We start from the raw sequence: 13,087 nt of genomic DNA on the forward strand, positions 1-13,087 counted from the left end.
TTAAAGGCTTTAAACCCTAAGAGCTATGGCTCTGTTAAGGGGGGCGCCTTAAGGGCATGAGCCCAATTGTAAAAGAATTTAAACTGTAACTGTTTTAATCTTAAGAAAAAACAATTCTAACACTCTAAACACTTTAGTACTAAGAACTACTGACTTATGAACTACAATTTAATTTGAATTATCAATTTTAACACTACACATTAATAATTTGGGAGAGACCAGTCAGAACTGCTACTCCCAGGATAGGCAGGAAGACGACTGGAGCAGGGTGCCTCCCACCACGCAGGACAGGAAGTTGAAAATTAGTCCTGCCTCCCAGTTAAAGTGGCAGGAAACACCCACCGAGGCGTCCTCCTGAATGTCAAGGGAGAATGGCTATTCTAGTGCACTCCTCACTCACAACAATGCAGCATCTAACACTGGTACCAGAGCCTGCAACAAACCCAGATGCCAACTTTGCTGCCACATACACTCCAATGAAACAATTACTGGACATCACCTACATCAGTGTTCCCCAACCCCCCGGCCACAGCCCGGTACTGGGCCGCTTCGGGGGGGGGGAGGCACAGGTGCGCCTCCCTCCCCCCCACGGCGTGGTGCTCACTGCGCCGGGAGCGATCGGCCGCTTTGGTGGCTGAATCGCTGAAGCCTAGGGGAGAGGGAGGTCCATGGGTGGGTGGGAGAGGGAGAGTGGTGCTCGCCAGCAGGCGCAAACATGCAGGTGTGGAGCTGCTGTGCCTGCGCATTTGCACCTGTGCCTCTCCCCTACAGTGCGGCACTCACAGCTCTCCCTCTTCCCCTCCAGTCCCTAGGCCTCCCTCTCCCCGGCCTGAAAAGGGTTGGGGACCACTGGTCTACACCATCATAGGCTTATTCACTTGCTCATCTTCTAACCTTGTATATGCCATAAAATGCTAACAATGCCCCTCTGTTCTCTACATAGGGCAAACAGGTCAAACACTCCGCCAAAGAATTAGTGGACTCAAATCTGACATCAAAAACCCCAGGACTGAAAAACCTGTAGGGGAACACTTCAACCTTCCAGGATATTCAATAAGGGACCTCAAAGTAGCTGTTTTACTGCAAAGGAACTCCAAAAATGGGAGATTGCAGAAATGCAGGATATTGCAACACTCAAAATAATAGCATACCTTGGACTCAACAAGGACATCGGCTTTTTATCTCACTATGCATGCTAACCTCGTTCAACTCTTATATCCACATTCCTCACAATCCTCTCCTTTATTTTATTTGGGATAATGTGACGGTAATGTGATGCTAAAGGTAAAGGTATCCCCTGTGCAAGCACCAAATCATTTCTCCAATGTTTTTGTAAGCTACAATTGAACTCAAGGGGACTGATTGGCTGTTTTAGCAAAGAATTATCATATGGCATCATATGGCTGAATTTGTATGTTGTGACAGATTATTAATTTACCATAATTAACTTTTGCCTTATATTTCCACTGTTATGATGGTTGTTCATTAGTCTGAGGAAGAGTGCATGCACTCAAAGGTTCATGCCTTGAATAAATCTTTGTTGTTCTTAAAGGTGCTATTGGACTCTGATTTTATTTTTTCTAGTACACTTCTGTTGAAGTCAAAACTAAATACATTACAGAGAGTTTATCACATTTTAAAAGCTTTCCAAATCAATCTTTATTTGAAACACTACTTCAACTGAGTACTGAAAGACATGTTTGAAATATACCAACAGATTAGCGCTGAACTGCTGTACAAACAGTAGAACTATACTATCATCAACATTTTTTATGTCTTCAGAATGACAAAGAAGCTTTTAAGTAGGTTGATTTTTAGCCAGAACATGCTACATCTCCTTGGTATAGTGAGCATTTGACAGTAGAATAGTAAATACTGGCTACAAAAGTAGTTGTACAATTATTCTCCTGAAAGTAATTTGAATACATGAATTTCTCCCCCAATCTGGACAGAATCCTCATATCACCATACTTACTGTTTTTACAACTCTTACATTAAACACCAAATAATGTTAATAGGAAATGAAAGCAGAAAAGGAACTTTGGAAGAGATTATCTTAAACCACATAAAGAGTGCAGCACTCTTTATGAGAACAAATGTTAAAAATTATTAATTAAATGATTACAAAAACTGATAAACCTCAAATACTAAAGTCTAACTAATGCTTAAAGTGAAAGGTCGTATCAAAGTAACTGAGCAATGCCAAACGGAATTTTTTTTCCACAAAATGAACTTTGGTAGCTAAACTGCCTGAGGAATGCATTATTTGAAAGCATTTATAGCATGCAAAGGAATGCCTGAGAGTGCATTGTGTCAATATACAACTTTAGCTTATCTGGTTACAACTGGTACTCAGATTCAGAAGCTTGGTTTATACCTTTGCTAGCTGTGCACATGGGCAGTTTTTGTTTAAATACAGTTTGCAGTAACACTTATCTGACAGACAGTGTGAGTACTACATTCAAAAAAACTGATGAACAAGGAAAGAACCTTTTATTGAAATATCAAACTGCACAGGTAAGCACACTTTGTACCTCCCATATCTCATAAATCAGATCTATGCTGTCTGCCTTCTATAAGACCAGTACCCTTCAGAAAGAACTATACAGAGTGCCACACAGAGTGCTCTGCTATATTTCTGGAGTTTGCATGCAGATATACATGGTTCAGCAATGTGCAGTGTATCCTCTGCCTGCCAATTTGCCTTATATTGCTATTTCAAGACAAACTGTAAGCCAAATGAAGCAACCATTTATTTAAATCTTATTTACAAGCTTATAGAAATACTATACCATACATTGTGAAACTACTGATTTCAAAATATTGCTGAAGTGCGTTTCAGAAAACAGCTGCTAATTACACGTACAAATGTCACTGCTTACATTTCATAATACTAAAAGTTTTATTATAGGATATATGAAATAAAATGATAGGGTATTTATTTTATTTATAATTAAGATTTGTACCCCACTGCTCCCAGACAAGCTGGCTTATGGTGGCTCACAACATAGTAAAAGCATAAACCCCCCTATAAAATACAATCTAAAACAGATAAAACAGCAAAAACAAGAAAGATGGCGATCACATAATCCCTCATTAGGCCCCCTGATGGTTCCTGGAAAACTCCCCTCAAAGACTTAAAGACCATGGGAAAGGGCCATGCCCCTTCCCTGCCTTTTATTGAAATCAAGGTTTGATGGCTGGTGATCGTGATATGATCACTTAGCAATAGCTACTGAGGGCATTAGTTTCTCATAGCTATGCACATTGTCTCAATTATTTGGGGTATTTTAACCCCAATTTTATTTTTAGATTTCATATTTTTCTAAAAACCTGGGGGTTTTCCTCAGGTTTATAGAAAGATCTGTCTGGCCTGTTCATGGCCACAATCTTTGGATTTAAGTATACAAAGTAAGCTGCCCAGAGCTGCAAAGAAATGGGCGGTATAGAAATCTAAATAAATAAATAAAGATGAAGCTATGCTGGGAATTAGATCGATATTATGCATGCACAAGTAAAAAGTTACGAGTGGCAACATATCTGGCCTGTGCATATTCAAGAATGTTCAAAGACTGACACCAGACTTTTTTCAATGCCAGAAAGCATTGCAACATTCACTGTGGGGCTGGACTTGTGTTGGAAAAATAGATGAATATAATTATAACTTTTTCCCATGTGTTTAATAACCATAGAAATCTTAACTCGTATGCGAAGTTACTCCAGCCTAAGCCCATTGATTTCAATAGGCTTACATTGGAGTAACTGTATAACATTGCACTGTAAATCTATTGGTGGTGTCTGCCTACTGACTTTTTCAATTCTAGCGAAGCATAGATGGTGCAAATATAAATGAATTATAGTCTGATTGTGACACATTAATACAGGTTTAGCAGTGTTAGAGAAAAATGATTTATGACAATTAAAAACCATTTTTGCAACTTGAATGAAAAGTCTCTTTAGATACATTAGCTATATAAGCAAGTATCCTCATCCTCATCAAGAAACCTTATAAAATCCAAACTGACCACTCCCCCACTACCTGATTGGCCCTCATCCAGGAATAGCTCGCCCAGGTAGTTTAGACCCAATCAAGAGACAGTAGGGCTTAATAAGATGTAAGCTCTCCACCTCCAACTTCCTGCCAGTTTCAGAGGTTTGCTGGATGAAAGAGAAACCAGCCTCAGAAAAAGCCCTGCTGCCAGTAAGTTGCCCTGGCCTCTTTCAACTTGGAGGACATGGGCGGAGCTTTAGCAGCCTCTGTGTGCTTTCTGGATGTGGGGGGCTGCAGGAGACCCAGAAACAGCCCCCACTGCTGGTCCTCTGGGACCCAGGGTGCCCAAGAAAATCATCTGCCCTGTGAATGTTTACTCATGAGTAAGTCATGTGAGAAGGGAGGAATGCTTTGGGGGTAGCTATCACAGGAAATTGCAGCAGGGAGAATAATGTGAGTGGGATTGGGAAGTTGTAGACTTTCGTTTCCATACAGATACCACCATGGGTATGCTGCAGTCTTTCCAAGACCATCACAACAAAGCAAATTTGAGACCAATGGCATGGAAGATGGGGTAACTGTAAAGGGGGCAAAGAAGCACCATGAGCCCATGGGGACATGTGGAGAGGGGAGACACTGTTTCCCAGTAGCACCTTCCCAGTAGAAGAAGAGTTGGTTTTTATACCCTCATTTTCACTGCCCAAAGTGGCTTATAACACCATCTTTCCCTCTCCCCAAAACAGACACCCTGTGAGGTAGGTGTGGCTGAAGGAGCTGTGAGAACAGTTTCTAACAGGACTGTGACTAGCCCAAGGTCACCCCCAAGTAGAGGAGCAGGGAATCAAATCCAGCTGCTCTTAACCACTACACCAAGCAGTACAAATCACCATTGCCTTAAAGAGATATACTTAGAGCACAGACAGAAGAAGCTGTTGCAGGAGGATGGTGTAAAGCTTTTTTGACTTGCTCACTGACTGTTATGGAATTCTTTTAATTCAAATATGGGCCTTCTGGCCAAAGGCTTCTCAGAGCTATCCAAGGAGGGAGATACTCCAGTATCTCCTACATGGAGATGTGATTGTGTGGTTTGCAATTTCAGAATTTCAGGTTTGCAATTTCAGAAGGAATATTTTGTCTTTGTGTTCTGTGTGTGTGGGGGGGGGGGCACAACACAGCCCCTGTCCCAAGCAGTCCTTTCCTCCAGAGGAACTGATTTCTGCAATCTGGAGAGGAGCTTTCATTCTGGAGGTTCTCCAGGTTCCACCTGAAGGCTGGCATTCCTGAACAGTTGCAGGGATGCCAGCCTCCATCTGGGACCTGGAAATCCAACTTCTGAGGTTTCATGAAGCCTGAAAAGCATGTAAGGGGTTTCATAATGGTAAAAAAGTTTAAAAAGCTGACAGAGGCAGTAATTGAGAAACCAACTGTAATTTCTTTGCCATTCAATGGTTTCAGTGCCACAGGCACCCCTCTACACAAGCAGCCCTTTCCTACAGGGGAGCTCATCTCTGCAGTCTAGAAAAGAGCTTTCATTCTGGTGGTTTTCCAGGTCCCATCTGGGGGCTGGCATCCCTGAACAGTGCTAAAGATGCCAGCCTCCAGCTGGGACCCAGAGATTCCACTTCTGGGGTTTCTTGAAACCTGAAGATTGTTTCAAAGCTTTTTCAATAGTAAAAAAAGTTGAGGAAAGCTGACATAGAGGCAATAATTGAGAAACCCTTTGCAAGTTCTTTGCCAACCAATGTTTGTTTGCAACATAAAAAAACAGTTGTATTTACTTTGATATTGAACTGAACTGAAGGACGTACAGACTGAAATGTTTTCAGTTCAAGCAAATTTTACTATTAAATATTTTCATTGAAGGAAATAACTGACAACTTTATGAATTATTTGATGCTTGTTATTAGCAATTACTGCCACATAGCATTTTTCTTTTTTCCCATCTGGAGCCTGGTATCCCTGCACCTCCATGGGATCCAAAGTCAGAGAGTCTTCCCTTCCACGTAGTCCTTTTCTCCAGGGGGACTGGTCTCTGCAACCTAAAAATGACCTGCAATTTCGGCAAATGCCCGGGTCCAACTGGAGATTCGCAACTCACAACCTCTCTGGGACACAGTGTCACAGAGTTCCCCCCTCCCAAGCAGCAGTTCATATCCAGGAGCCTGGAGATTAGTTGTCACTGAAGAGTCACCCCTCCCAAACAGCCATTTTTCCCTGGGGAGTTGATCCCTATAGTCTGCAGATGACCTCCAATTTTTCAATTCACCCTTGAGGTTGGAGACCTTGAAGTTAGAAATGTTTCTTAAGGTTTGGAGGTGGGCCCTCATGGGTCTGGGGAGTAAAGGCTGCCTGCCAGCCCCAAGGGACCCAGCTTGGCCTCTGCATTCTGCCTTCCTTCTCCCTCCCATGATTTACACTTTTACCACATAGCTAGCCCCCAGAAAGGCCAGGTGTGCTTATTGTTTCCCTGGGTGCAACAGGCTTTTTCTCTAGTAGTGTACATGTACTGGGTATATTACTGTATGAATATAACATTTACCTAGTTTTAAGATTTTAGAAATAAAACATTGTATTAGCTATAGAATGATAATTTTAAAAATATCTCAGATTAATAATTGCAAGAATTTTACTTTTTTGCAGTAGTAACACATTTTGACCAGTTTGAGTTATTTTAACCCCCCTAATAAAACCTTTCCTGCTGAGACAAGTCTGAAATATTATGGGCTTTGCTTACACAGGTCAAGTATAAGGCATGTCCTCACATACCAGTACTGACATAACAGGTTACATTCTTCCACATGTACACACCCATCTGTGCTAACTATCAACCAGCACTAATTTAACAGAAGCTAAACAAAAATGGCAAATATCCCAAGTTATCTGGCAGAAGCTCAAAGTTCAATGCCTACAGTAAGTTATTTATTTGGTATGTGAAAATGACTTTCCCCCACCAGTTCCCACTGCTAGCAAGTACATTAGAATTTTAGTCTAATTTTGTGCATTCCATTATATATTCTTTGTTCTGTTAAAAGTAACTGATATAGTTATTTTTATGCATGATGAAGATATATGTGAAGCTCAAGAGTGGCACATAGTTACCTAAGAGCAGGGTGGTAGATTTTATTTTAAAATATCTGGTTCTGTAAAGACAAATACCTACAGTAAAGCTACAAGTCAGTAAATACTCAAGAAAAAAAGCCACATTGCACTGAATAGTTACTGTATGAACAAAGAATCTTGTACTACTTGTCAGCTTTGAATTTAACACTACACAAAAATGTATGCAACAAGTAATTTTTGTACTCCACTTTTTACTACCCAAAGGTGTCTCAAAGTGGCTTACAATCACCTACTCTCCCTCTTCCACAACAGACATCCTGTGAAATAGGTGAGGCTGAGAGAGCTCTGAGAACTGTGACTGGCCCAAGTTTACCCAGCTGGCTGTACATGGAAAAGGAGGGAATCAAACCTGGTTCTCCAGATTAGAGTCTGCTGCCCTTAACTACTAGACCAAGCTGTCTATTTATATAAGCTGTAATGATTTCATATACAAAGTTGATGAACATGTCAAATGACCAAAACAAGACCATATGTGTTTCAGTCTCAAAGTCCTCCCTCACTGGTCAGTGTTACAAACTTTTTCAAAGAGACCCACATTCAGAAATTATACATTAATCCTGATCAGGTGTTGCTATCTGGAAATATAAAAGTAAAGAGTGAAAGCCTCAAATTGTTATAATTGAGATAAGCATTACTATTGCTGCATTGAAAATATATTGTGTGGTATGATGTAGCTTGACTCCTATTAGTAGTTTCAGCATATTTGAGGTTGAGTTTGTTTTTCCCGTTTCCTTCATTAGTTTTGGCATTCTTTGTGCTATCATATGACTGTACTGTACAATTCACAACAGAAGGGATCAAAGAAGTCTACAACCAGAACCAGATTACCTGTTACCAGGCTTCATGATCCACATAGTTTTCATGCCTACTCAGGACATCATGTCTCACTGTTAATTTGTCAGAAATGAAATTGGAAGGTACCTAACTGTTTTGAACTGGTGCTAGTATTTAATTACATCTATATCCACAGAAGTAATAGCAGTAAAATAAGATTTCCAGGCAATACCCTACAAAAGCCTTTACCTATATAAATTCAGCCTTGTTTGCCGCTTCATATGCCTTCAGAAGAGCCTCTTGTGGCGCAGAGTAGTAAGGCAGCAGACATGCAGTCTGAAAGTTCTGCCCCTGAGGCTGGGAATTCAATCCCAGCAGCTGGCTCAAGGTTGATTCAGCCTTCCATCCTTCCGAGATTGGTAAAATGAGTACCCAGCTTGGGGGGGGGGGTAAACTGTAATGACTGGGGAAGGCACTGGCAAACCACCACCCCCCGTATTAAGTCTGCCATGAAAATGCTAGAGGGCGTCACCCCAAGGGTCAGACATGACCCAGTGCTTGCACAGGGGATACCTCTACCTTTACCTATGCCTTCAGAACATACCCTAAGATCAATTTTACATCAAGTCTTTTTCCATACAGCAACTAACCACTTGCCAATGAGCATCCAACAATTTAATTACTCAAAGTGTAAAGTGTACATCCTTTTGTCTTTCTTAAATGTATTTCTCATCAACTTCACTGGGTGTCCCAAGGTACAACAATATGAATAGATTTTCCCACCTGAACTGTTATTGCAGGGGGGGAATACGGCTAGTGCAAACACAATGCTTGTGTTGATTGAATGATGATCAGCACAGATGCATTTTTTTCAGTGGGTAAGACCACCAAGGAAGACTCTGCAGAGAAAGGCAGTGTAGGATTTTTTTCTTCAGGTGAGCATCATTTTACACTTACCAAAACTTAACTTCATTTGCCATGTTATTGCCCACTCACAAACTTAAGAGTGTTCTGTACACAATCCATCTTGGTTTTCACCATCTTTAATAATTTGATATTTTCTACAAATTTGGCTGCCACATTGTTTATAACCAATTCATAATAATTTATGCTTCCTGATATTTAATTACTTTAATCCATATCCAGTGGTTAAAGAGTGATAGACTCTAATCTGGAGAACCAGGTTTGATTTCCCACTCCTCCAGATGCAGCCAGCTGAGTGATGTTGGGCTAGTCAGTTCTCTTAGAGCTCTCTCAGCCCCAACTACCTTAAAGAGTGTCTGTTGAGGGGAGAGGATGGATAAGGTTTATCGTGTAGGGAAAAGCCGAGCATAAAAAAACCAGTTGTTCTCTTCTCCTCTAACACACCTAGGTAAGAATAAGACCTATTCCACTGATCTACTGGCTGTCAAAAATATTCACATCATTCTAATTCTAGGAATGACTGAAAAAGCATCCAAGTAATGATAGCAGTGAAAATACTGTGAAAAATGGTTTGTATACAATCTCAATTTGATCTCAACTATTATTCTAGAATAACACTACAGTGAACCACTCAAAGAGTCAAACAGCTTATACCACTAGATTATAACTCATCATTCCTTTCTCATGCAGCTCTTTCAGAATAAAGTACTAATTTTTTTTTATTGGACCAAACTTTATTTCTGGGTCTGGTTTCTTTACCAAATATAACTAACTAGTCAGCATTCAGATGAGGCAAGGTCTCTCAGATGCACAGACTGTGGGACAAGATAGGATTTTGAATGAACCACTGGAGATGACATTATCTTCTTGAGTAAGCAAAAAACTAATTGCATTTATGCCGCTTTTCTTATAGCACTGCAGCCTTCCCTTAGTCAAACAAGTGTAGACTTAGTTATATGATCACAATTGGAAATAATATTAAAACTACCTGGGGACTGCTCTATCTTCAGTTGTGATTATTTTTCAGAGCAAGTACTTCACCTGATATTTTGGAACTGCAAATTTATTCGACAGTAGTATTTTGAGTATGATTTTTATAGAACTTTGGAATTTCTCCTGTTGCCTGATAACACTTCAGACAAAATTGCACTTTCCTCTCAATTGACAAAAGAATCTTCAGTAACTACCTAAGATCTACATTCAGAAACTATATGAAGCATTAAGTGAGGACTCAAATAAGTTGATGGAAGAAGGGGACAAAAATGCCAAATACCAATGTTTTCTCCATGCAGAATATTTTTCATCACCAGTAAGAATGTGTTGCCTGTAAATTGTGGCAGTATTTTATTTTGCCCTAAGTACATAGATTGGAAAGACACTGCCTGTACAAATGTTCCACTTTTCTTGGAAAGAGGAAGAGAGGCACTACCTTCCAGGGCCAAGACCTGGCAGCCTCTACTCACCCTCAGAACTGCTGATGCTGCTCCTCCCCATAACGGATCCTGCTAAGACGTCACCAGCAAAGTGGGAAAGGTCCCACTCTACAGCCAAGTTGTTGGGGAGGGGCGAAAACCTAAACAGAAAAGAGAGACACAGAATGAAAGTTTAAAATTTATAAAGAGGTTGATCTAAGCTCACTGCCCAAAGGGTCGATAGATGAAATGACAGCTGAACTGTCATATCAGATTATGCATTGCCAATTTGATCAAGATTGAATAATAACTACTGGCCACTTCTATAACTGCATGCATTTTCAAACGTGAGAACTGGCACAACTACCCAATGACAGATCTGCTGCCATTCTGTTAGCTTTAATGCTATTTTAATTTCATGCATTCAAGTGCTGTAACAATAAGCTGGGCGTGATGTCCCAGGGTAAAAGCCAATGAATAGAATTATTCAGAGAATCACTCATATATGCAGTGGATCAAATATTGTTAAAAGTTGTAATTCAGTACATTTTATGGGTAATATTATTTTTTGCAGATAATACATAATTAACCTGTCATTGTTTTATGCTTTATGGATGCTTGTCTAATAAATATGCATTATCTAAAATGATGTATCTATTTATGGCTAGCAGCTTGTTGAATAGGTTTTAAAAATATATTGGACATGAGCTTTCCAACCTTTGGAAGATACAAATGCTAAAAAAAAGAGGCCAATTAGGCAGGATTTGATGAAGCCTCAATGCTTCAGTTTCAAATTCTTAAAGATAATCAAATATAATTTACTTCAATTATCTATGACATAAAATAGCATTAAGAATACAGTATAGCAAAAAAGTTAGATTTTGTTTTTTGGGATGGTGGTAAAGAAATACCAAAAATAAGATTTTTGAATTTTCACATGTGTTTATTTATTCCTAAAACTGCATGGATATACAGACTTTTCTAGGTTATTACGCCAATATTTTACAAATTAATTCTGTTCATAACAGATGGAAGTACAACTAAAAGTCTGGTTTCTAAATGCTAGCCTCTGTATTCTAAAAGTTTAATGGCGATTTTAATTTGCCATTGTTTTAATGTATTTATTAGATTAGATAGAGGGTTTGAATGCAAAGATGTGAAAAACATTTAAATACATCATTATTTCAAAGAGTGGTAATTTTCATACTCCATGTATCATGAAAACATCAGTTCAGCAAAAACTTGGCAAATGGCTAATACAAGCTAAACTGTTTTCATTCTTGCAATTTTCCTTAATGTATGTACTATATTGGAACCTGTGTGCACTTTTATCCACATAAATGACAGATACCCAGTTGTTCACAATGGAGCTGAACCACCTGTGCATAAGAGGGCAAACTTTGAAACCAGAAAGTTCTTTTAAAATTATACTGTGACCTTACAGTTGGGAAACCTTTGTGCACTTACTGTCTCTCTCACACGCATGAGCAATTGATGTACCTAATTATCACTTTGTGTAGCTGTAGGAACCAAAATTAAAAATTCCCTTGTGCAACCCTTTAATAGGTCACAGAGTTCTAAATCCTTGATACTGCAAACACATCACATCCTTATAAGATTTAAGCTCTCCCACTCAAGGTATCATACCCAATAAAATGTGCAGAATGCTTCCAACAATGTGCTGGCCATCTGATTGGACTTCATGGGGAAGGCCCTCCCCCTCCAGGGTCACTCAGAGGAGCTTGCATGGTGTCAGAAATCACTGGTGGTCCCTCATTGGCCAGAACTGGGAGGGCCCTCCCCCACTGAAGGTCAATCAGAGGTGATTCCCTGCCTCCACTGGGCAAGAAGCGCCGCCAGCCTCCGCTGCAGCTGGCCACTGTGCAGCGGGAGGAGTGCTGCCAGCCTCCACCGCCAAACCTGCTTTTCACCAATGTCTGCTTACAGCTCTAAGCATTCCAACAGCTATCATTTCTCCCAGTTCTATAGCAGGAAACTCAACATACACCACTGATCTCATCACCAACAATAAAGAAAACAGTTTGACTATATCTACACAGCATATTTTATTCGAAGCAGCACTATGGTAAAGAAGCCTGTACCAGAGATTTACAAAGCCATTTCATAGGCTTTCAAGAAGTTGGATGTAAACAAATTCCATTTTTGTGTTAAATGGTTATTGTTTCATTCACTCCTGCTTAAAAATAGCAATGAGGAACAGACTAAGATTTAGAATGATATACTCGGGCAAGGCAATGTCAAGCCCCTTAAACATTACACAATGCTTAAATTAGCATTGTATTACTGAGTGCCTGACTGCTGTGTTCTAACTGGTTGTGTAATAATTTTCTAGTTGGTGATGGAAGGGGCTATCAAGTGTCAGTTCCCTCACCTGGATGGGCCAGGCTATCCCAATCTCATCAGATTTCAGAATCTATGCAGGGTCAGCCTTGGTTAGCACTTGGATAGGAGTCTACCAAGGAAGTTCAGGGATGCTATGCCGAGGCAAGATATAGCCAATCATCTCAATTCAGTTCTTGCTTTTAAAACACTAGTGGGTCATCACATGTTGGCTAGCCAACACTGAGCCAACTGTTAGCCCCCATTCCATTACCAACCACACTCAAGTGAAAATATTTTATAAAAAATTGTTCAGCTAATGGCAAATCACCGAGGAGAAGAGCTCCATAGTTGGGCAACAACTAAAGCACTTGTAAAAAGTCAACCCTAAGTAGTCATGATACATGGACAGAATTATTAAGAAATCTTCAAGATAACAGCCTAAGAGCTGACTCAACAAGTTAAAAAGTCCAAGTAGGTAGCAAGCTTGCAATTGCTTTTTAAAAAATGCACCACAATTATGGAA

General features: G+C 40.0%; 1 protein-coding gene and 1 long non-coding RNA gene across 7 annotated transcripts in view; one reads left to right on the forward strand and one right to left on the reverse strand.

The window, feature by feature from the left end:
- The window catches only part of CRIM1 (cysteine rich transmembrane BMP regulator 1), a 188,842-nt gene that overhangs the window by 131,086 nt on the left and 44,669 nt on the right, over nucleotides 1–13,087 (reverse strand). For 3 of the 6 annotated variants that reach the window (XM_077344025.1, XM_077344020.1, XM_077344033.1), the window contains one exon: nucleotides 10,273–10,382. The exons of the other annotated variants lie outside the window; for them this stretch is intronic. In XM_077344025.1, the coding sequence (XP_077200140.1) occupies nucleotides 10,273–10,303 (31 nt within the window). In that variant the 5' untranslated portion in view covers nucleotides 10,304–10,382. The remainder of the gene's footprint in view (nucleotides 1–10,272; nucleotides 10,383–13,087) is intronic. 6 annotated transcript variants of the gene reach the window in all.
- The window catches only part of LOC143840470 (uncharacterized), a 40,789-nt gene continuing 30,127 nt past the window's right edge, over nucleotides 2,426–13,087 (forward strand). Inside the window, exon 1 of the long non-coding RNA XR_013232204.1 lies at nucleotides 2,426–2,517. This is a non-coding gene — a long non-coding RNA (uncharacterized LOC143840470). The remainder of the gene's footprint in view (nucleotides 2,518–13,087) is intronic.

This window comes from Paroedura picta, chromosome 1, assembly GCF_049243985.1.
Source record: "Paroedura picta isolate Pp20150507F chromosome 1, Ppicta_v3.0, whole genome shotgun sequence".
NCBI lineage: Eukaryota > Metazoa > Chordata > Lepidosauria > Squamata > Gekkonidae > Paroedura > Paroedura picta.